Source organism: Telopea speciosissima, chromosome 7 (assembly GCF_018873765.1).
Source record: "Telopea speciosissima isolate NSW1024214 ecotype Mountain lineage chromosome 7, Tspe_v1, whole genome shotgun sequence".
NCBI classification, from domain to species: Eukaryota; Viridiplantae; Streptophyta; class Magnoliopsida; order Proteales; family Proteaceae; genus Telopea; species Telopea speciosissima.
The window spans coordinates 18,927,952-18,952,680 of NC_057922.1; the positions used below are offsets into that span (position 1 = coordinate 18,927,952).

The window sequence follows — 24,729 nt, forward strand, 5'->3', positions numbered from 1 at the left end:
AACTACCCCTATCGGGTAGAACTACTTATTCTAACACTCCCCCTCAAGTTGGAGCATAAATATCAAACATGCCCAACTTGACAAGAATAGGATGAAAAACTTTTCCACTTGATCCCTTAGTGAACACATTAGCTAGTTGGTCAGCAGACTGCACAAAAGGAACACAGACCAATCCTTCTTCCAACTTCTCTTTGATAAAGTGCCTATCAACCTCCACATGCTTTGTAGGATCATGCTGAACAGGATTGTGAGCAATGCTAATGGCAGCCTTGTTGTCACAATACAACATCATGGGAAGACGGACAGGAACACCAAGATCTTGCAATAAGACTTTAAGCCATAGCAATTCACAAATACCCTATGCCTTAGCACAAAATTTTGCCTCGGTACTAGACCTTGCCACTACGTTCTGTTTTTTACTACGCCATGTAACAAGGTTTCCACCAACAAACGAACAATAGCCAGAGATGAATTTCCTATCAGAGGATCCAGCCTAATCAACATCAGTATATGCTTCAACACGAAGATGGCCATTTGGAGACAGAAGAATTCCTTTTCCTGAGGCTGACTTCAAGTAACGGAGAATTCAAAGAACAACATCCATGTGAGAAGAATGAGGATCATGCATTAACTGACTTACCATACTCACAGCGACTGCTATATTTGGTCGTGTATGAGATAGATAAATAAGCTTGCCGACCAATCTCTGATAAGGACCTTTGTCAATAGGTTCACCCTCCTTTTCTTTAAGCTGTGTAGTAGCTTCCATAGGTGTATCAGAAGGATGACACCCTAGCATTCCAGTCTTGGTCAGCAAATCTAGGATGTACTTCCTTTGAGAAAGAGCGATGCCCTTAGAAGGTCAAGCAACTTCTATCCCTAGAAAGTACTTTAGGTTTCCTAGATCTTTTATTTCAAATTCCTGGCTAAGTAAAGTCTTCAATTTGCTGATCTCATTATTATCATTCCAGGTGACCACAATGTCATCCACATAGACTATGAGAATGGTTATTTTTTCATCATTCTTTTTTATAAACTTGGTATGATCAGCATTACTCTGCTTATAACCACAGAAACCATAGCTTTGTGAAACCGTCCAATCCATGCACAGGGTGACTGCTTCAGCCCGTATAAAGCACGCTTCAATTTACACACTTTGCCGCTGGTTTTATCACATGAGAAACCCGGTGGAATATCCATATACACTTCCTCCTCAAGCTCTCTATGGAGGAAGGCATTCTTCACATCTAACTCCTGCAATTCTCATCCCAGATTTATTGCACTAGATAGTAGTACTCTGACAGTGTTTAGCTTTGCAACTAGTGCAAAGGTCTCCTGATAGTCGATCCCATAAGTCTGAGTAAATCCCTTTGCCACCAATCGTGTTTTGTATCGATCCACAGTACCATCTACCTTCTGTTTCACCACAAACACCCACTTACATCCTACTGGTTTCTTTCCTGGAGGAAGAACCACAAGCTCCCATGTATCATTCTTTTGTAAGACTTTCATTTCTTCCATCATTGCTGCCTTCCACTTTCCATCTGTAAAATCTTCCTGCCAATTTTGGGGAATACAAACAAAAGAAAGAGAAGAGACAAATGTACGGAAGGATGGAGAAAGGGAATCATAAGAAACTACATGAGAAATAGGATGCCGAGTGCAAGCCCGAATACCTTTGCGATGAGCAATAGGTAAGTCAGGAGAAGAAGGAGAAGAGATGTTACCTGGAGAACGATCTGGTTCCAGGGCTGGCAACTGGATTGGTACTGGTGTTGCAGTGGATGCTAGCTGCGTGTTTTTGGAATGTCCCCTGTGGTAGGTTTTGAGATTAGAATCATTAATTTTCTTTTGAAATTCCCTAATGGTTTGTTGGACTGGAGTCAACTCCCCCTGAAGGGGATTTTCAGCATCATCTAAGTTCTCCCCCTGGGGAAAATCCTCTCTGTCTTCAATAGGAGGGAGGGGAGGAGCAGAAGGCTCAAGAGGGGTGGGGTCAATATTCGGTTGGTTCTGTACAGGAGACATATTCAGCTAGTTCTGTACAGGAAGCTCAACCAACACATCTTCCCTGAAATTCTCCCCCTGAAGAGGTGTAGATGGATAATAGGAGAGAACTTCATGAAAGATAACATCCATACTGACCAAGGTACGCCGGGTGGGGGGGTGGTAACATTTATAATCCTTTTGGGATGGAGAATATCCCAAGAAAATACAACAGACGCCACGGGGTTCAAGTTTGCCTGGGGATATGGTATCCCTAGCATAACAGACACAACCAAAAACTTTAGGTGGAACGACAAAGGAGGAATATCCCTGTAATAAAGTAGCAGGGGTTTGTGAGTCAAGGACTCGGGTAGGCAGCCTATTAATGAGATAGGCTGCAGTAAGGACAGCATCTCTCCAATATTGGGAAGGAACAGAATGGGCAAACATAATAGCCCGAGACACCTCAAGGAGGTGGCGGTTTTTCCTTTTCGCCACACCATTTTGGGCTGAGGTATCGACACTACTGGTTTGATGGAGGATTACATGGGCAGCAAGATAGTGTTGGAACCAACCATCCATATATTCTTTGCCATTGTCACTCTGCAATATCTTGAGAGTGACATTGTATTGGGTCTGAACCATCTTATGAAAAAATTTGAAAACAGGAGAAGACATCACTTTTGTTATGCATTAAATAAACCCATGTACTCCTAGAATAACAATCAATAGAAGAAACAAACCAACGATGGCCTTTGAGGGAAGGTTTTCGGCTAGGTCCCTAAACATCAGAATGAACAAGATTAAAAGGAGAACTTCTTTTATTAGAAATAGAATAAGTGCAACGATGTTGTCTGGCCAAAACATAGGCCTAAAAAAAATTCGTCTTTATTACACTCTTTAACTAATGCTAGAAATAAAAAAGACAATGTGCCTAAAGGGGGATGACCTAGTCTTTTATGCCATTGCTGAAGTTCAGAAGAGACTAATGAGCTTTGATGAAAAGGAGAAGGAAGTGGTGGTGGTGAAGTAGGACTCCCATTATCAAGCAGGTACAATCCACCATGCATCTTACCACATCCAATCGTCACCCCCGTTTCTAGATCCTGAAAAACACAGTGTGAAGGGAAAAAAGTTACTTTGCAATTTAAATCACGGGTAAGACTACTGATGGATAGAAGATTAGTGGTAAATTTAGGGATATGTGAAAACAGAAGATAAATTTAGAGAAGGAGAGCAACTGATAGATCCTTTCCCAGAGACTAAAGAGTGAGAACCATCAGCCACTCGGACTTTATCTTTATCAGTAGTAGAAGAATAACGATGAAATAGGCTAGAGGATCCAGTTATATGATCAGTGGCACCGGAGTCTATGATCCAGGAAGAAGAGACTACCGATGCACAATGACCAACAAAAGAAATACCTGAGTGGGCTAAATTTGAACCTGGAGGGTTGGAAGAACTAGTAGGAGTCGATGTAGTAGAAGTAGCGGAAGCCTGTAACATACGATTGAAAGCTTGAAGTTCATCTTTGGATAGTCCAGTACCAGTACGAGGAGTAGTAGTGACAGCCTAGTATGATTAGCTTTGTTTTTCAATTTCTGAGCAGCACGCTTAGCTTCAAAGTCTGCTGGTTTATGTATCTTCCAACATGTGGCCTTAGTGTGCCACAACTTACCACAAGGATCACATTTGACTGCTGCCTTTTCAGACTTGGAATTTCCAGCAATAGGAGGAGTAGAACCAGTCCCAGTGTGTAGAGCTGATCGATCCGAAGGTTTAGTATTAAGCATAGCTGCACGTCGTTGATCTTCAATATGAACTAATGCATAGGACTGTTCCAGTGTAGGGAAGGGATCCTTGCTGAGAATCTGAACCCTAATTGGATCGTATTCAACATTAAGGCCAGCCAAAAAGTCATAAACCCAAATTTTATCGACATGCTTCCTGTACGCAGCAATGTCATTGGTAGTAGTAGGCTGATAATCAGAGTAATGATCAAGTTCTTGCCAGCACTTACGAAGTTCAGCATAGTATTGAAAGATAGTCAACTCATTCTGTTCAGTGTCATGAATTTTTTTCTTAACTCATATACCTGAGCATCATTCCCAACCTGGGAATAGGTATCCTTTGCGGCCTTCCATATTTGGGTAGCAGTGTCAAGGAGAAGATAATTGGGTGCAATGGAAGAATGCATAGAAAGTATAAGATATGACATTACCATAGAGTCATTAGATAACCACTGAGTCAGGGTAGGTCTTTCTTCAACAGGTATGGGAAGGCTGCCTGTAAGCATAGTACTAAATCTTGCGAAATCTCAGTCGAGATCCCGAATATTTCGAGTATCTCAACCTGACCGAAACGAAACAGCATCTCGAATAAAAAAAATGCAAAAACTTGGTCGAAATTTCAACCATCTCGCGATATCTCGGGACAAAATCAAAATCTCGCGAGATATCAAGATTCCTTTTTCAAAAGTAGCTTTATAAATACCAAAACTCGTTAGTCTCGGTCGACCGAGACTTAACAAGCTCTGGTTTTTTGGGTTTTTTTCTCCTTGTTCTTCATCCTTTCACTTCTCCCATACTATGACGTGGCATTCATTTGTCCTACAGTCGGAGAACAATGCACGTCGGCTCCATCGGACTATGAGTGGGGTCGATCCTGGACGTCAGAGTAATTATTATTAGAACATTTGTAAACATTTGAGTCACTAGATGACTACTTGACTTGTATTGGACTTTGGGGATATTGTCATATTGAGATTCATCTTCTTAACTTGTTATTTACTTATTGTACTTAATATTATGACTTAAGTTATGACTTATGAGTCATTCACTTTATGTTTCCAACTTCCAAGTCAATTTACTTGTTTAAATTGCTTATTAATCATTAATTTATTATGTCCTCTAGTACTTAAAGTCTTAACAATGTGTATGTGTAATTAACTAAGTTATACATTAGGTTTTGACCATACATTGCCAATCAATGGTGCAAATCCAAAACATCACTTTGGGTGACTATTGTTGCACTTTGAACATTTAAATGTGTTTATATAGCCTAAAATAGGGTTTCCATGAAGTTTCAGGCCTTAACTTGGCCTAAAACCCACCAAAATGACCTACCGAAACATAACAGAAAAATGCAAAATTTCGACCGAAATATCCGAAATTTCAGATATTTCGGATATTTCGATCAACCCGAAACACCGAAACGAAACGAGTTTTCGAACTATGCCTGTAAGGTGTCCTGTGTAGCCATGGCCAGCAATAGTAAGGTAAGTAGACCTTGACCACATCAAATAATTAGTCCCATCTAGTTTAGTGGGAGAAGCAAAAGGAAGGTACTCTTGACGAGCAGATCCATCTGAGTTAGTTGAAGTAAGATCAGACATGATGTCGAAAGTGTAGAAGACACGGGTTTTGAAATTCCCACAAATGGAACCGTCAGAATAAGCTCAAACTTGGATCAAATTCTCTTCAGGTAGTATGTAATAAGTCCTCAAAAATCAGCAACTTCTGATGAATAAATAAAAAACCCTAGTAGGGCAAATGTCAGAATCGAGTAGAATCTTGGGTTTTGAGATTGCAGAATTTTCAGCTGCCAGAATAGGCTGAAACTGAGGTCGAGTTTCCCTCTAGTGGTAGGGAAGATGTCCTCCAAAAATTATCTCCTTTTGATGAGCCAATAAAAAGCCTTAAATTTATGAAAATTTAAAAAAAAACCTTGAATGACAGAAATCGCAGGGTTGAATCTGAATTTGTGTTGATTCAAATCTGCAGTCTTCAATCCGGGAAGGGTGTAGACAATAATGGCAGGAATCAATCTCCAAAAAAAACAGAAATTAAGCTTGAGTTGAAGTAGCAGCTCGATCCCCAAGGTTGGAGGAAACCTGTGGCAGATTCTGATCACACCAAGAATATTTGATCTTCAATGAGGTGACATTGAGGGCAGCAGCTAAATCTTCATTAGATAAACTCATAGTTGCTGCCCTGCATGAGAGAAAGAGACCAAGAGTGGTGGAGAATAAAAAAACCAGAAACCAAGAAGAGTGAAGAATAGAAAACCTAAAAAAAAACGAGAAAGCTGCTCTTCTAGATCAGTCTGCTCTGATACCATGTAAACAGCCTTAGAACTGAATGCTTGAGTGATCAATATGGATCACCAAGCTCCTTTATTTATAATCAAAGAGTTACAACCATCATTCTAGAATTAGGAAAGCTACCCTTGCCTATTCATGTTAGGAATACCCAAATAAGAATAGGCTAAGGGAGAACAAATATAAAAGATGACAAAATTACCCCTATCGGGTAGAACTACTTATTCTAACAATATAAAAACTTAGTGGTGTTGAATACCTAAACATAATGAGAAACTATAGCAGTGTCCTATATAGGAAGAATTTATTCTCAACATCATTCATACTTGTTCTATCATGGACAAGTTGATGCAGATTGAATAGGTCCATCTGCAAATGATGGGTTTGGATGGGAGGAAAAGATTCTGGTCTTACAGATAAGATTACTCAGAGTGAAAGAAGGTGATGATTACTCCTTTGAACAGGAAGTCCATTATGACTGGAAGCCTCCACATTGTCTTGTGTGCAAGACCTTTGGCCATGATTCCAGTCTCTGCTATCCAAAAGTTGCCCCTGAATCTGATTTGGCTAATATCACCGGCAATGATCCTCCTCTGGCTGCTAGTGGTTCTGCTAGGGAGGCTACCCACATCACTCCCAACTGCCAGACTGAGGACCACTGTCCCTCTCGAGGTAGATCGAGGACCAGGCATCAGCGTCGGAACCACCGCCGGAAAGAGGTCCATGCTTCAGCTGCTTCAAAGGGTCACTCCCAAGACCTCCGGTCCTTACCTGTTGGTCGGAATAGGTTTGCAGTATTGGCCTCTGATGATGTGACAGACTCCATTGCCTGCCCTGAGGAGTTTCAAGTTCTCGTTACTCAAAGAATTCGATCTCGAAGGGCATCTTCTACTGTCATCGCCGGCAGGGAATCTTTTGTGGTTCGATCTCCTTTGACGTTGCTGTCGGAATGCCTGCAACCCTCTGTGGTTCGTTCTCCTTTGACGCTATCGTAGTCTTAACCTTCCTCTTTGTGACCCGTCTCTGGTACTTCCCCTAACTCTGTCACTCCTCTAGACTTTTCTTCTTTTAATCTTCTTTCGCCTGTGGGGCCCCCATCCTCTCCTACGGTCCTTACTAACCCATCTATCCTAACCCATGTGGTCCCCACTGTTTCTAGCCCACCCTCTTTTGAAACCTTTTCACGTGAACCCCATCATTCTGGTCCCAGGCTTAGTCCTTTGGGTTCTCGGGTTTGCTTTCCTAACCCGACAATCTCTTCTAACCAGCCAATCACTTCATCCTCTTTACCCGGCGACTCCACTTCGATTTCTTCCCCTCTGGTTTCAGACCAACCCCCTTCTTCCATGGATCCCAGCCTTCCTCTTGTCCCGCCAGCATGCTCTTCTCTTTCTCGCTCCTACCACCGGAGGCACCGCAGTTCTTCCCAATCTCGGTCGTTCTTCTCGAGGCTCCGAGGTCCAACCGAAACCTATACTAAAACCTGGCCCAAATTTAAACTGGGTTGATGCAGATCAATCAGTTATGATGGGTCTGATTGGCCTGCGGGTTATGGGCCCAATAATGGAATGGAAGAGATCCCAATATGACAGCTCGATATGGGCCATATTAACCAGTAGATCAAAATCTGTCCCATATCAAGCCGTCAGATTGGGATCTCTTCCATTTCCTTACTCATACTATTTGTGGTCAATAACATGAATAATCTATTCAGGCTGGTTTATTAAAATGATAGCCTAAAGAAAATGGAAAAAGAAAATAACAATGAAACTGTGGGTCCTTATTATGTATTACCTTCCCAAAACAATCTATTAGGAAATCTATCAATAAAAAAAAAGGAAAAAGATTGCCACGACACCAGTGTGCAGATTTTTGTGCAAGCCCTTTCACATCGCCGTTGACCCCATACACTTTCTCTCCTCATTGGAACCCCCAATTGGATGATTTGATTTCCCAGTTCCCACCCCCTCATCCATAAGCAAAAAATAGTTAAATTGTCTTTTGGTTCTCACCATCCTTGAGAATAGCATCCATTTAAACACATGATTACAGTGATTCCATGATTTTTCGAATGGAGTGGATAGTCACACTGTTTCTCTTGTAACCAATCTGTGTCATTGTTTGATTAACCTTCCAAACCAAGCTTTGTGTTGTTGCACCAACCTATGATTCTCATCAGCCTTTTTTAGTCATCTTTCTTTCAAGTATGAAATATTGAAGGAATATATACAACTTTTAGTTTTTTGATGGTTAGACTTTTTTATGCATAGTTAATAGAAAAACCAACTCAAATTCGCCACTGTAGAACAATTAAATGGGCTTGATTACCTAGAAGAAAAATCTTCTGACAGTCCATTGAATGAGTCTAACAGACGACTTTGTCAAATCTGGAAAAGAAAGGCGTACCTTTTAGTCATCAACCCAACTTTGTATTAATTGTTGTAAGCTTGTTGCCATTAGTCTCTCTTTTAATTGTCAGAATTTGCATGTGTGACTTGTCACCAATATATTCCTCCTCCTAACTATTGCTGCCTTGGATTGAGCGTAAGAAATCTTGTGAAGAAAGTAGAGGTTAAGAGCAGATAATACACTTGATCCTAGCCAAACAGCCAAGAAAGGTGTGAAGAAAGTAAAGGTTAATTCAACACAAAATTGGTTTACTGAATATTACAAGAGTGTATCTTTCTTCAAATAGAAGTGACATTTCAAAATCTTCCATATAGGGACAAGTACAAAAATGAGAAAGACAGAGAGTGTAATTGCTGCTTACCACTATATTTTTCGAAGGATCTAACATAGATAAGCATATCCTGTTAATTCTATCAATACAATCATCAAAATTGTGTGTGAGAAAGAGGGTGTGTTTTATGCAACTAATGTCGTTGAGTTCGACAAGCTACATCTATCCTCAACACTCCCACCCCTTCATGCCGAGGTGGGGGTGGGGGGAGAATCCTAGCTATGTTTTTTGTTGATAGAGATTACATTGTGTTAGTTCGAGTAAGCTAAGGATTAAGTCTAATTGCTTTGCTTTATTTCAAGCTATTAATCCTGGTATGGAGATTTGTGGTAAGCTACAACTTCTAAGTTTAAGGTTATTGTAGTTAGGTTTACATGCAGGCCATATGTTGCTTAATGATCTTGCTTTCCTTTCTTGTATCTCTCCCATGAAACTATAAGTTAATGCTTGCCTAAACCTTTTTACAGCGATGGGATCCCATATCAGCTCAGCAACGACATGGAAGTTCAATTGTTGAAGTTTTCAGGATTGTGGAAGAGGTATTAGCAAAAATCCTTCAAATTGTGTTATCATATGTTTAGGAGTTTTCCTCTTTACTATTATTTTTAAGAGCTTGGCCTTGCATTTTTGTGCCACTACTTTCTCATCCTCAATATGCATATGTTCTTTTACTCTCCAAGAGTGCTGCATGGGCAGAGTCAGACAGTCGGTGGCAAGCAGTGTTTTTTTTGGGTGAATAAAAAATTCATTACAAAAGAGAGAAAGCTACAGCAGCTCCCTTAGTGAGCGAAAGAGGAAACAGAAAAGATGGGCCAAAGCCTCAAACAGGGGAGGCTTGGAGAGAGATGGAGGAGAGACCCCAGGAGACAACAATAAGCCTGTTCCTTGGGGAGCCATTACAAAAGGTGGCAAACAGTGTTAAAACTTACTAAAAATTAAATCTGATACCAAACAGGAAAGTTAAGATTGGATTTCTTTGCTTTGTTTAGTTAATGGGAATCATGGTTTGTGGTGGAAATCGATTTGGAATTTTGAAGATATTAATGGCAGAGAAGGGGTGGGAGGGTTTGTTATTTTGAGACCTGCAACGTGTCTGTATGGGTTAGTGTAAATGGGTTTTGGTCTTCTAATATCAATCTTAGCCTGACAAATGGATCTGGTAGTCCACAAATTTAGTGTCATTTTTTATTCGTTCATTTATAAAAAAAAAAAACTTTTGTTGAGTCAAAGTTGGAGTTAGTGTATGAATTTAGAGTATATTCTGCTGGTCAGATTTCATCTACGTGTCGATTACTTGATTATGAAGTTTTGCTTTGATTTTCTCTCAAGTTGGCTTTGCTGTTCTGGTCATTTTTTATTATTGATTAGATTATAACATGTCATAAAACCTAACTTTGCATGCAGCTTATCTCTATTTTTATTGATCCTTTGTTCAATTTAGTGCAAACCTTCTGCGGGGGGGGGGGGGGATCTGATTTGAAACCTCTTTAATAACTCATCATTCTTTTTATTTCAAACCAACTCCTGAGGCGTTCCTGCCTGACTAACTGGTCTTTCTCCAAGTAAAAGTGATTCCTCTGTCTCCCTAACCCTTTATTAGCCAGCCATCTCAAGAAGGGTTGGAAATCCATCCACTATTTTTGTAATGTTTGGTTTGCTCTATCGTCTACATTTGAAGTTCCACATCGTATGGATGGTTTTTTGATAATCTTTTGGTACTTTTTGTTTAATTTCCCTAACGATTCCTGTACTCTTTTTATAAATTCTGGGTTTATAGTTGAAACTCTATGTTTCTATAACCCTCCTGCGTCAAATAAATATTTTACCTTTAAAGAGAGATCTATTTTGGATATTGTTAATTTTATATCTATTGTTTTGATCTTGGGATGATACATCAAAGTAGTTGGAAATATACTCTTCAGCAAAATGGTATATCTGAGAGGAAAAACTGGCATTTGCTGGAAGTTGCTCTTTGATATTTCATATAAATGTTCCCAAGATTCATTGGAGTGATGCTGTTTTGATTCCCTGGTACTTGATTAATTGCATGCCATCCGCTGTCCTTAACAATCTATCTACTTTTTCATGGCTTTTCTGTAAGCGTCTTTATTTGGTTTACCACCACGGGTGTTTGGTTGCGCGTGTTTTTTTCGTAACCTTTGACCTGGTCTAGATAAATTATTTCCGCATGCTACCAAATGTGTATTCCTTGGGTATACTCGCACTCAAAAAGCCTATTGGTGTTATGATCCTCGTATTTATGTTTGGTGATAATCATTCTCTCGTGTATTTGTATCTGGTCAATGCCATTCTATCTAGTAATTCTTTCTCGACTACTTTAAACTGCCAGAACTTCCCCTCCCCGCTCTCGGTGATTCCTTCTGTCAATCTCATTCTCTCATTCCATTCTTTCCAACACTCGGTTTTGGTCCCGCTACTTGGAGGTTCGAATCCTTCCGTCCCAGAGCAAACCAATTCAATTTGAATAAGAATTGTTTTCTTTAACAATCTTCTCTTTAAGAACAAGTGTAATGTTGGGCCTAAAATAGGTGGAGTACCAAGTTTTAGGCCCAAACTAGGTCTAAAACCCACCAAAACCAGCCTTTGAGTTCAAAAAAAAAAATTTACACCAACACACCGAGATCTCGGCCCAACTTGGTTTTTTGGCTGGGCGAAACCTGTACCGAAACCAAGTTCTTGAACCATGGGGAGGATCCCTCGATAACAAGGTTAGCAGCCACCCAATACCCTTTTCAAAACAATCTTGTGCCAGAAAACAATAGTGGCGCAAACTCTAACCAAGTACCAAGCTGAAGATGAACTGAAGAGGCCATTGGGGGAGTGGATCCAAGTGACAGTGTCAGCCGAGTAGGATGCTAGAGAAGACCCGATAGGAAGGGGGGGCAATGTTGTCATACTCCGGCCCGGTTCCTAAGGGTCAAGTATGACTGGATGTGTCTCACATCCAACCAACCCACCAGGATCGCAAGTGTTGTACTTTATTCGCAATTATATCCACAAATACAGAATTAAAAGCAGCGGAAGCAATTAAATACTTAAATAAGGCAGCAATAAAGGGAGACTAAACTGAACAGTGATATATATACATATTCAAAAGACCAGAGTTACAGTGATTCTTCCATAAACAAAAGAATTAAAACAAAAGGTCTTATGTACATAAACTATACAAAAGTGTATAAGTAAAAGAGGGGAAGAAGCCTGAATCTAGCAGTATCTTAGGAGAACGCACAGTCATTGCACGAGCACGAAGCATCGTGCACCACCGTTAGAGGAGCATCAACTCCAAGGGCTGAAGGAGAGTCCTACGTAGAGGAGACTCCCACAGAAACAGCAACAAGATCATCTGAAAAAAAAAATAAGGATCCACGGGGGTGAGCTCCACCGAGCCCAGTAAAGGGAAACACACAAGCAAGTGCAAATAGTCCATGATGCATGACCTAGATCTAAGAATGCACCTAACAGCAATACTAAGTCTCATGAGGTATAAGTGCTATTGTAGCATAGTTCAAAATCTCGCGAAATTTCGGCGAAATTTTGCCAAATTTCGTATATCTCGAGCTGTCCGAGATACGATAGCAATTCGAAATGGAAAAATACCATATTTCGACGATATCGACGAAATATCGTGGACTCACGATATATCGCGAGTATTGAAAAAGTCACTAAAAGTGTCACGTGCAATATTTCGAATATTTCGGAAATTTTGGTCATCTCGTTTCGGAAAATTTGGAAATCTCGGTAATTTCGGTAATCTCGTTTCGAAAATTTCGGAAATCTAGGTCATTTTGGCATTTTACAAGGTGTGAAAAATACCACATTTCGACGAAATTTCGGTATCTCGAAAATTTCGGTCAGACCGAAACGAGATTTAGTACCATGTACTGTAGTAGGTATGATATTCCCAGTCACGGAATGAACTCATCGGTCTTCCCAAGAATACCACTTTACTACGGTGAAAACCCGCCAGTTCCGGCATGAACTCATCGGACCCTAGCAGACCCCCAATGACTAACCCTACTGTTTGTTCCCACAGCGGAGTACACACGCTAACATGGGACAGTGAATGGCATTCCGGAATTAACCCCTCGGACCTCCCACAGGTTATCCAACACCTCAACCCCTGTTGGTAAGGGTCGTAGCACTGGGTTCATGCCAATCCTAACCCAATGCATACTATCATGATGACATATGAATCATAATAGATAATACAACAATTCTGTCTAACAACATCAACATCATAATAAATTCCAAGAATCAAGTAAAAAATGCAAAATGCAATATGGAAATGCAACCTAATATCATGCACATCTAATGCAAAGAAGTTTAAGCTAACAAAAATACATGATCAGTGTTATTAGTATGATGTATGACATGGCAACCATAACAAAACAAAATTAAATATCATAAACACGCCGAAATTAAAGTCAAAATCCCCTTACCTGAAATGTAGCTTAGTCTATTGCAATTAACTCTCCAAGACCCAAAGAAACAGATAAGAACAGAGAAATGCACTATAACAAAGATACAAATATCACTCATTAGGTCCTGAGACAGTCCAAGGCCAAGTCCCATAGGGTTTAGGTCATAGGGGCATCAAAAAGGGGGAGCCGAATGCAGACTTCTAGGGAGCCGGTCAACCGCCCCTGGGCCTGCAACAGCATCCGGCTCAGTGTCCGAATTTGGGGGTTTTTGCTTGAAATGGCCAGATCTTAACATGCATGGCCCTAATTGCAGGTTTTGAAGTATATTTAAAGTGAGTCAACCTGATTTCATAGTTTAATTTTTAAAACCATAATTAAATTGGGGGTTTTAGCTAATTAACCTAAATTAGTATTTTAGGGTTCAATAGAATAAGAGATTCAGCTGTGATTTGAAGAACAACATGAAATTCACAACTAAATCTCAGGTCTGAACCATTGATAAGTTCAAATTGAGACGTCAGAGATGGGTTCTGGTAATTTAATCCACCTATGCTAAGGTTTAATGGCAGATTTCTTTAGAGAGGTCAATTAGGGACAGAGATAAAAGAAGATGAGGAAGAGAACAACATGGGTTCATGGCTTACCTGAATTCAGAAATGAAAACAAGATGGAAACAGCCTTCACTATGCAGCTCAGCCTCTAATGGTGGTTCCAAAGGTTAATTCCAGGTATGGGATCCAAGCCTTCAAGAACAGCCCTCTCTTCTCCCTTCTTCTCTTTTCTTCTTTCTTGTTCTCCAAGAGAGAAATTCGTTTTTGATTTCTAAGGCTTAGAGTTGTGAATAGTGTTTATTTTAGAATGGGTTTGATATATATAACTTAAGCACTAAAGGGCAAAATGGTCATTTAGACAAAATTAGATTTAAATCTGATTTCTAATTTGATTTTAATGGAAACTTCGTACCTATTACACTAATTTAACCATAGAATGACGTCAGACAACATCAAGGGGGTAATCCGTACACGGGTAATTGTCTGGAACTGGATTCCCCACTGGGGATGTGGGTCCCACAGAGGCAATTTTACTAAAATACCCTTCTAACCCTATTTGGTCGTACAAAACATTATATAAATTTATTTAAATCATACTTATAATAATTCTAATTGAGGGAAAGCTTCTGCATAGCCTCCAGGCAGCAAATCCGACACAGGTAACTCCGGTGCGGGGTTCCATCGGGGTCCTCTGACTCCAGAAGGGCAAGTTGGGAAGGATCCTTAGAATCCTCCATAGGTGTGTCAAGTATTGCATCTGTGTCCTTGACCAATGCAGCCCATAGCATCGAAGCAATCATGGACACAGAGCTGGAACCTGAGATCATACAAGTTCCAAAAATTTTAAATTTATTGCGGATTTTACAAATGCAGCAGCCCAAATAGCTGCTAATGCTAGGGGAGGACTGTTGTTTGATATTGTTGGCTGTAAATCTTGACTTGCCTATATTTCAACTTGGCATAAAAAGTGCTTTTCTTTATGGTGATCTTGCGGAAGAGGTATATATGGAGCAATCTCCTGGGTATGTTGCTCAGGGAGAGAATGCATAAAAGGTTTGCCGTCTTTACAAGGCTATTTATGGGTTGAAACAGTCCCCTCGTGCTTAGTTTGAGAAATTCAATAAGGTTATTGGTGGTTATGGGTTCACATAATGCTTCTCTAATCATTCTGTATTTGTTTGTTGACGTGGGTCCAAGGTAGTTATTCTGGTGGTATATGTAGATGATATCATTATTTTTGGTGATGCTTCTTCGGGGATTGAGGATGTCAAGGTATATTTTTATCGAAACTTTTAGATGAAAGATTTGGGAACTCATATATTTTCTAGGTAATGAAGTTGTCCATAGGAGCTTGAGAAGCCATCTTGTACTGAGCATCAACTTCACTGTTTGGAGAGTTTTTAACCAATGCTTCCCCACTCAAGCTTTCCTCCTTCACCGCCAGCTCTTTGTCTCCCCCTCCTGTATCCTTTGTTGGAATAGTATTGATGACATCGACCACCTTTTGTTCTCTTACCCCTTTGCCTGCTCAATCTGGAAAAAAAGCTTTAGTCTCTTATTGGCCCCGTAGTAGGAGATCTTTACCTTTCTGTAAGGAGTGGCTTTGGATGGATATGTCGTTCTCCGGTAGTTTTATTTGTGATATAGTAGGTAAGCTTGTGTTCTGTGTTGTTATCTCTCACATATGGATGGCTTTAAAGATAGACTTCCAACTCCTACTCTCTTGACATGATTTAGAAAGCCATCTTTTTCGGTGTTAGCTCCAAGCTTCACTTGTTACTTCATAGACCTATTATGACTTCCCATGGAACATGCTTATTGTTGTCTCCTGGGGATTACCTGTATCTCTTCTTCAATCTCCCGACCCTTCCTACGGTTTGTGATTTTGTATAGTCCCCCCCCCTCCTTTTCCCTGTGTATTCCCCCTCCCCTTCTTCCCCCCCCCCCCCCCATTTTCGAGATTTGGTAAAGAATTATTTATTCAACCAAAAACAAAAAGTTGTCCATTATACTAGGGGTGTTAGTATGTCTCAGAGGAAGTACGTTCAGACTGGGATGTTGGGCTCTAAGTCTCTGGATACACCTGTGGATCTTCATTCCTCATTTTAAGCTTGGAGCGTGTGATGATAAAGAGTTTTCAAATAAACAATAGTACAGGCGACTTGTTGGAAGACTTATCCACCTAACTATTTACTCGACCTGATATTTTATTTGTTGTGGGTGTTGTCAGTCAGTTTATGGAAAATCCTACACAGGCCCACTGGGATGCCGTTTGTCGTATTTTAAGGTATCTTAAAGGTGCTCCTGAAAAAGGTCTTGTTTATTGATGTCATGGTCATACCGGTATTACGGGTTACTTTGATATTAACTGGGCTGGTGTTGATGGTGATCGTAAATCTACTACTAGATATTCTACGTTTGTTAGGGGAAATCTTGTTATATGGAGGAGTAAGAAGCAGATTACAGTGACTCGATTGAGTGTAGAGGCCGGATATAGAGCTATGGCCCATACTACAATTGAAACGTTGTGGCTGTAATCTCTTATTTAGGAGTTGGGATTCTCAGTCACCAAACTTGTGGAGATATATTGAGATAACAAAGATGTGATTTATATTGCCAGAATCCATTTTTTGAGGACTAAGCATATTGAGGATGACTGTCATTTTGTGAAGAATGTTGTTATGCAAAAATTGGTCTCTACTCAGTTTGTCAACTCAGGCAATCAACTTGGCAACATGTTCACTAAGGCGTTGTTTAGGCACACTTTTCTTAGTGATTGTTTCAAGCTGAGTATGGGGGAGATATATACTCCAGCTTGAGGGGGAGTGTTAATTGTATATCGTGAGGGGGAGTGCCCCCTTACTAGTTACGTCGAGATTAGGCTTATAGTAGGATGCAGGCCTAAGTCCAAGGGAGAGGTCGCTTGTTCATTACTCCCCCCTCCCCATCGGATTCTTGAAATCTTGTTATTCCCCCCCCCCCACCAACAACACCCTCACCCCTTGGCTGCCCCCTTGGGCTGCCATCCTAGTGGCCTACGGGCCTTCGACGGGATTGACCCAAAAAGATATATATATATATGTGTGTGTGTCAGTTGTGTTTTGTATGTTTGGGTTTAGTTTAGTAATATTATTAGTGTTATGTGTCTTTGGGTCTATATGTAACTGTTTCCTATTTGAACTCTTAGTTTAATAGCAGTATAAATATTTTGCCTAAGCCATGATAGGATTCATTCAGAATCCTACCGTGGCTCTAGGGGTTCTCTTCTCTCCATTGATCTTGTTCTCTCTCTTTCTCTCCTTCTCTCTTTCTCTTCTCAACCTTTTTTTTTTTGGTGAATAAAAAGTTCATTACCAAAACCCCAAACCAAGGAGAGAAAGGGGAGGGGAATACACAGGGGAAAAGAGGGGGGAAGATATAAAGACTCAAATTAGGGAGAAGGGCCAGGAGGCTGAAGAAGAGAGACAGGTAAGCCCCAGGAGACAACAATACGCTTATTCCTTGGGGAATCAATAAGGGAGCTATGGGGTAACATGTGGAGCTTGGAGCTGACATCAAAATAGATGGCTTTCCAAATCATCTCGAGAGAACGGGAGTTGGAGGTCCATCTACGAAGGTTCCTCTCCATCCAAATGTGGGAGATAATAGCACTAAACACAAACTTGCCTACAATATCACAAATAGTATTGCTAAAGAAGGACATATCCAACCAAAGCCACTCCCTTGAGAAGGTTAAGGGTCTTCTTCTACGGGGCAGCAGGATTCAAGGGCTTTTTTCCAAATAGAAGAGGCAAAAGGGCAAGAGAAGAAAAGGTGATCGATGTCCTCAAGACCGTTCAAACATAGGATACAAGAGGGGGAAATAGGCAATTGTCGATGAAGGAGATAGGATTGGTTGGAGAGCCAATGAGTGAAGGCTCTCCAGACAGTAAAGCGCTTGCGAGGGATATGACCTTTAAACCATACAAGGTTACGCTAAGGGACTATGGGAGCTTGAAGTCTAACATAATCCCAAGCCGAGCGGGAGGTAAAAAGGCCCGAGGGGGAGGGGACCCAGGTTACCCGATCTGAAGGTGAAGGGATTGCGCAGGGGGGGGGAGAGGCCTAGACCTGGGAGATAGTAGGTGGAGGGGGAAGGGGAGGGGGACCAAGACCCATGGGAAATGAGGGTAAAAACAGGTGCATGTTTAGGAATACCTGAGGGGTACACCGAATGGGCTTCTACAATGAAAAAGAGGACTCCTAAAGGATGCCAGTGATCAAGCCAGAGGGAGGTTGAAGCCTTGGCAATCTTGAAAATGGTACCTCTTAGGGCTAAGGGGCAGAGGAGGATTTTACACCAAATCCAGGATGAATCTAAAGGTTGGTGGACAATCAAAATGGAGTCTTTTATGAGGTGGTGGGAATAAACCCAATTGACCTAGATGGAGTCCTGCTTAAAGGATATTTTCCAAAGCAATTTGAGAATACCAGCCAAGTTTGACTCACAGATTCTGCGCAAACCCAGGCCATCTTCAGCTTTGGGGAGGCAGGTGGCAACCCAGCTAAAGGGGGCAGAGGAATTTGGGAGATTCCTTACCTTTCCAGAGGAAACCGCAAAAGAGAGATTCTAAGGCTTTGATGGTGGATTTGGGGATCCCATAGATGCCGCACCAGTAGATAAAGGAGGATTGGAGAACTGATCTTATCAACTCAACCCTCCCAGCATAGGAAAGAAGCTTCCCGTCCAGAGTTGGAGTCTTTTACGGATGAGATCAAGCATAGGAGTACAGTGATGACCAGTTAATCTAGCGGGGATCAACGGCAGGCCTAGGTACTTGACAGGGAGGGATCCAAGGGAGAATCCAGTTAGGTGGAGGAGAGTGGCCTACTCCACATTAGAGACTCTTAAGAGGAAGATATGGGATTTCAGAAGATCGATGCGGAGATCCGAGAGGGACTCGAAGAGATGGAGGGAGGACAAAATGGAAGATATAGAGGAGGGGAGGCCTTAGAGAAGATCATGAGATCATTAGCAAAAGCTAGATGGGTGAGCTTGAGGGGTTTACATTTGGGGATGGGAGAGATTAGGAGTTGGTCAGTTTTGGACTGAATACTCCTAGAGAGAACCTCGAGGGCAAGGGAGAAGAGGAAGGGGGAAAGAGGGCATCCTTAGAGAATGCTGATTTGAAGAGGAGAAGAAACCGGCGGGGGATCCTTTAACAAGGACCGAGAAGGAGGGAGTGGAGATGCAGGAGTGGATCCAACAGGGGGGAAGGACACTTGAGGTAGAACCGCATGAAGGAAGCCCCTACAAAGAGAATCAAATGCTTTATGGATGTCAATCTTCATGAGGGTAGCGGGGGAATGGGATTTACAGTCGCAACCACGAACACTTTTTTGGCAAAGGAGGATGTTGTCAGATATACTTGTGCCAGAAATGAAGGCTGATTGATTGGGACTGACAAGGGAGGGAACCACCAATTGAAGGCGGTTTTTTTTTTTAAACCCGAATATTACCTGGGACCAGGGCCCGCCCTTGAAATTTTATTAATATTCAAAAATTGAATAAAGAATATAAGGGGGGGACGTACCACATTACCCCAACCCAAAGGAGCAAATCCTCTCAACTCAGCTCAGTACCCAACCCTAACAAAGAAGAAGGGACAAGCCTAAACACTACCTTCTTAGGACTGGCAAGCCAGCACTGTCTTCCCGAAGAATACGCTGAATCTCCCCTGGAGGTTGGCTGCCAGCATGGTAAATGACGGAGGAACCTGAATCACACCAATTGAAGGCGGTTGGTCAAAATTTTGGCGATGAACTTATAGACAAGATTGCAAAGAGAGATGGGCCTAAAATCAGACATAGAAGAAGCACCATCCTTTTTAGGGATGAGACAAAGAAAAGTCTGGTTAACTCTAATGATTTGGCTGGGATTGTAGAAGAAGCTACGGATAGCTTTGATGAGGTCCTCTTTAAAGATATCCCTATAAGTTGAGAAGAAATGAGCAGAGGAGGATGTTATCAGATTTACTTCTGCTAGAAATGAAGGCCGATTGGTTGGGACTAACAAGGGACGAGTCCACCTAATGCAGACCCGGGTTGGAATAACCCTTATTTGGTTGCTTAAGGGCCCACCCAAGAGAAGAAGCACTCAAATCCAAAGTTGAATGGCAAAACAGTAACTATATGAAGTCTCACAAGAATAATGGCAGACTGGTAATTAATGGAAGATTTTAAGGGATGAGTGGCAGAACTGTAATTTAATAGAATCAACTAATAAAAGAGAAACAAGTGAATGGGCTAATAACGTGATAATGGGAGGGGTATTCCTGGAATTAAAGAAATAAATGCTGATAAACAGAATAGCATCAGGGAATATGGGGGGTTTTATGAAAATAATCTGAGTTGTCCTTGCTTGCAATTTTACAGACTTTTATGTCTTCTTCAACCTTGCAACTTCACGATAGAAAGAGAGGCGATAAATTGAGTCGTTCCAGCAGAGGAAACTCCTTCATATGAAGACGATTCTCCTTGCAATTTCTGGAACAAAATCTCAGTGCCAAGGTCTGCCGATCCCAACGAGAAAATAGCCTCAAAATTCTGCTTGCAATCAAATCTTAAGATCTGAAATCAGATCTGGCGGTAAAGAGAACCAAGTCTGAACCAGACTTCGAACCTTTCAAAGGGAGAAATATCTGGGGCCAAGATTCAGGGACTACAACCGCCAGTAGATGTGCTTCCTTCGATCCAGATTTTGGAGCCAATCGACCAGGATTTATAAACCAGCAAGGTTCTCTTTAGATTTGCAGGTTTTAGCGCCAGAACAGAGGTCTTAGAATATGTTAAAAAGAAGAAAGAAGAAGAAGGTGAAGGAGAAGACAAAGAAAGAATTAGAAGTGGGAGGAGATGCACGCACAGCTCACGGCAGCCATCAAACTAAACCAAATAAAATTTCATTATCCAAAACTGAATACTACGCTGGTTACAAGAAATATTTAAAGAGAAATTAAAATCCTAATCCTTGTCGAAGTCTAAATTAGAATCGACTCTATCTAAATCTAAAACAAAAATTTCAACTCTAATTGGACTGTAAAACTAAAACAACTTTGATTCAAGCTCTACTTGTATCTACGGCTGAAATAAAGGAAATAAAATAATAAAAAAAAAACTAATTCGTAATTTATCCAACGTTTAATTGCATCACCACCAAGCAAAGGCGGTTGGTCAAAATTTTGGCGACGAACTTATAGACAAGATTGCAAAGAGAGATGAGCCTAAAATCAGACATAGCAGAAGCACCATCCTTTTAGGGATGAGACAAAGAGAAGTCTGGTTGACTCTAATGATTTGGCTGGGATTGTAGAAGAAGCTACGGATAGCTTTGATGAGTTCCTCTTCAATGATATCCCAGTAAGCTGAGAAGAATGCCATACTGAACCCATTGGGACCGGGGGCGTGGTTGGATTTTTGAGAGAGGACAGCTTTAAGAATTTCCTCATCAGAGGGGATAGAATGGAGAGAGGCGAGAAGGGAAGGGGGGACAAATTTATTAAGGAGATCTGGAGAGGGGGGGGGGGGAGAGGAACGGGAGGGGCAGAAAGGGAGGAGAAGAAGGAGACGGCTTCAAACTTAAATGGAACAAACTTTTTAGGAGGGTGAAAGAAAGCCAAGTTGGAGTCACCAAGCTCAAGCCATTTGATCCGAGACTTTTGGCGGAGAAAACTCTCTTCTTGGGAGACAAGGGTGGAGAGCTCAGAGGCGAGCTTCTTCTCGTCCTCCGCTAAAACAGGGTTGAACAAATCAGCTTGGAGGCGAGATTGGACAAGAGAGAGGCTGGAACGACGCAAGGAGACCCTGGAGGTGATGTTACCAAAAGTGAAAGAGTAATAAATTAAGGGCTCCTTTGACGTTGGGCATCTTTTTGGCAAAAGCAAGAAGGGGGAGGGAGTATGGTTTAAAGTATCGACCGATACGATATGTATCAATATCGGCCAATACCGATACGTACATACCGATACATATCTTTTTTTTTAGAAAATAGAATGTCTCGATTGGTATCGTATTGTATCGCCCAATACGAACCGATACATACCGATACTTTTTTTTTGGGTGAATAAATAAATTCATTACCAAATAGAAGAAAAAGAAATACAAGGGGCCCCTAGGGGAAAGAAAAAACACAACCAGCCATAGCCTTAGTTAGGAGAGGCTGAAGAAACAAGAGAAACATTAGAGAGACCCCAAGAGTCAACAATGAGCCTGTTCCTTGGGGAGTTTAAACAACTAGAGGGGGGGGGACAAGAGATAACTTTGCTTTAATCTCAAAGGAAATGGAATCCCAAATCTTTTGGTAAGAACGAGAGTTGGAGGTCCATTTCCTGATATTACGCTCCATCCAAATATGATTAATAGTGGCACAGAAGGCCAACTTCCCTACCGCATCATAAATAGAGGAGCCAGCGAAGGTCATATCAATCCAAATCCACTCTCTAGAGAAGGGGAGAATTCTTCTACGGACCGGCCAGCACTTGAGGAGGATGCCTTTCCAGATAGCAGCAGCGGTAGGGCATTCAAAGAAGAGATGACACAAGTCTTCAGCATTGTTCCAGCATAGGCAGCAAGCAGATGAGACTTGGATCTGACGGCTTCAAAGAAAAGCCTGGGTTGGGAGACAGTTGTTGAAGACCCTCCAAGCTGTAAAACAGTGGCGAGGAATGTGATGCTTGAACCAAAGAAGCTTACGCCAAGGGACCAGTTGGCCTTTCAAACGAATGAAGTTCCAAGCTGCCTTGGAAGAGAAGAGGCCGGAGCTGTTAGTTAACCAAAGAACACAATCTCCTCGGGCAGCAGGCCTTCTTGGAATAAAGGGGAGGTCATTCCAAATAAGGCTAAGGGAAGTGCCAGAGGGGGGAGGAGCCCAACCATCATGAGCAAGGATATCAGCAACCAATGAGAGCCTATGGAGACCCATGGCATAAATGGAACGGGGAGTGAGCTGATGGAGAAGAATCCCCAAAGGGTGCCAAAGGTAAGTGGAGAGACCATCGCCAACTTGGGACCGAATGACCTAGAGCACATGGTGGCGGCTAGCAAGAATTTTGCGCCATATCCAAGAAGCATCAGAGGAAGAGGAAGCCGTCCAAATAGAGTCATGTCGGAGAGGACCCGAATAAATCCAGTCAACCCAGATGCTTTTCTTCTTAGAAGCAATCTTCCAAATAAGCTTGATGATACCCGCAGCGTTCACCTCTTTGATTCTTCGGATGCCCAGACCACCTTCCTTCTTAGGGAGACACAACGGCCAAGCTTAGGGGATGGAGAAATCTAGAGGAATCATTGCCCTTCCAGAGAAAGGAGGCTATAAGAGCTTCTAAGGACTTGATGGTGGCCTGAGGGAGCCCATAAATCCCAGACCAATAGATATAAGATGACTCCAAGACTGATTTAATAAGGATCAACCTGCCTGCATAGGAGAGAAGTTTGCTTTTCCATAGCTGTAGCCTTTTCCTGATCAAATCAAGCATAGGGGTATAATGGTGAGCAGTAAGCCTAGCCGGGATCAGAGGAATCCCCAAGTACTTGACTGGAAGCTGACCCTCAAGGAATCCAGACTTGGCAAGAAGAGCTGTTTTGAGCATCTCTGAGACCCCTGCAAAAAATATAAGAGACTTTGAAGGGTTGATGCGAAGGCAACTTAAAATACACTCAAGAGAGGTGACTGAGGCCCTTGAGAATATCATTAAATCGTTTGCAAAGGCCAGATGAGTAAGCTTAATGGCTTTACACTTGGGCATTGGCATAATAATCTACTGATCAGTGCAAATCTGAATCTCTCTGGAAAGGACTTCCAATGCCAAGGTGAACAAGTAGGGAGATAGAGGGCAGCCTTGGCGAATCCCCACAGAAGCGCCAAAATAACCCGCCGGGCGACCATTGACCAGAACCGAGAACTTGGGGGAAGAAATGCAAGAGCTAATCCAATTTACACAAGGCAGAGGGAATCCCATCTTAGTCATCACCTGAGCAATAAAATCCCACCTCAGGGAGTCAAAGGCCTTGTGAATGTCAATCTTCAAGAGGAAGGAGGGAGAGTGATTTTTCCGATCAAACCCTCGAACTAAATCAGTGCACAGAAGGATGTTGTCCGAGATATTCCTGCCAGGGATGAAGGCCGTTTGGTTGTTACTGACCAAGACATCCATAACACCTTTGAGCCGACGAGCAAGAATCTTTGCAATGAACTTGTAAAGAAGATTGCAAAGAGCAATGGGCCTGAAATCATTCATGGCAATAGCACCTTCCTTTTTGGGGATGAGGCAAAGAAAGGTGCTGTTGATCCCTGTAATTTGACTAGGGTTTAGGAAGAAGCTTTCGATGGCAGCTACAAGGTCAGATTTGATGATATCCCACGCAGCTAAGAAAAACCCCATGCTAAAGCCATCCGGACCCGGGGAACCATTGACCTTGAGAGAGTGAATAGCTTCCACAATTTCCTCTTCTTTAGGAATAGAACTCAAAGAACCAAGGGAGGCCCGGCCAATAAACTTGTTGAGCAAATGGTCTGGGATAGGGGCAAGAATCTCCTGAGGACTTGAAAAGATGCTCTGGAAGTGCTGAACTGCCAAATCTTTGATGTCTTTTACAGAGTTGACTAAGGATCCATCCGGACGGGTGAGCTGAATAATGGAGTTAGCATTAAGTCTAGCTTTCACCGATCGATGGAAGTAGGCCGTGTTTGAATCTCCCAAGTCCAGCGAAGTGATCCTTGATTTTTGCTTAAGAAAACTTTCTTCCCTAGCCAACAAGGAGGAGAGTTGAGAGGAGACTTCTTTCTCTTCAATGGTCAAGGAAACATTAAGAAGATCAGACTGAAGACTAGCCTGTATGTCAGCAAGCCTTTCCTTACACTCCAGAACTTGATGAGAA

The 24,729-nt window shown here is 41.8% G+C and overlaps 1 protein-coding gene across 2 annotated transcripts in view; it reads left to right on the forward strand.

Moving 5' to 3' along the window:
• LOC122667665 (protein unc-13 homolog) overlaps positions 1-24,729 on the forward strand; it is a 142,199-nt gene that overhangs the window by 61,482 nt on the left and 55,988 nt on the right. For both annotated transcript variants that reach the window (XM_043864037.1, XM_043864038.1), the window contains exon 18: positions 9,293-9,364. In XM_043864037.1, the coding sequence (XP_043719972.1) occupies positions 9,293-9,364 (72 nt within the window). The remainder of the gene's footprint in view (positions 1-9,292; positions 9,365-24,729) is intronic.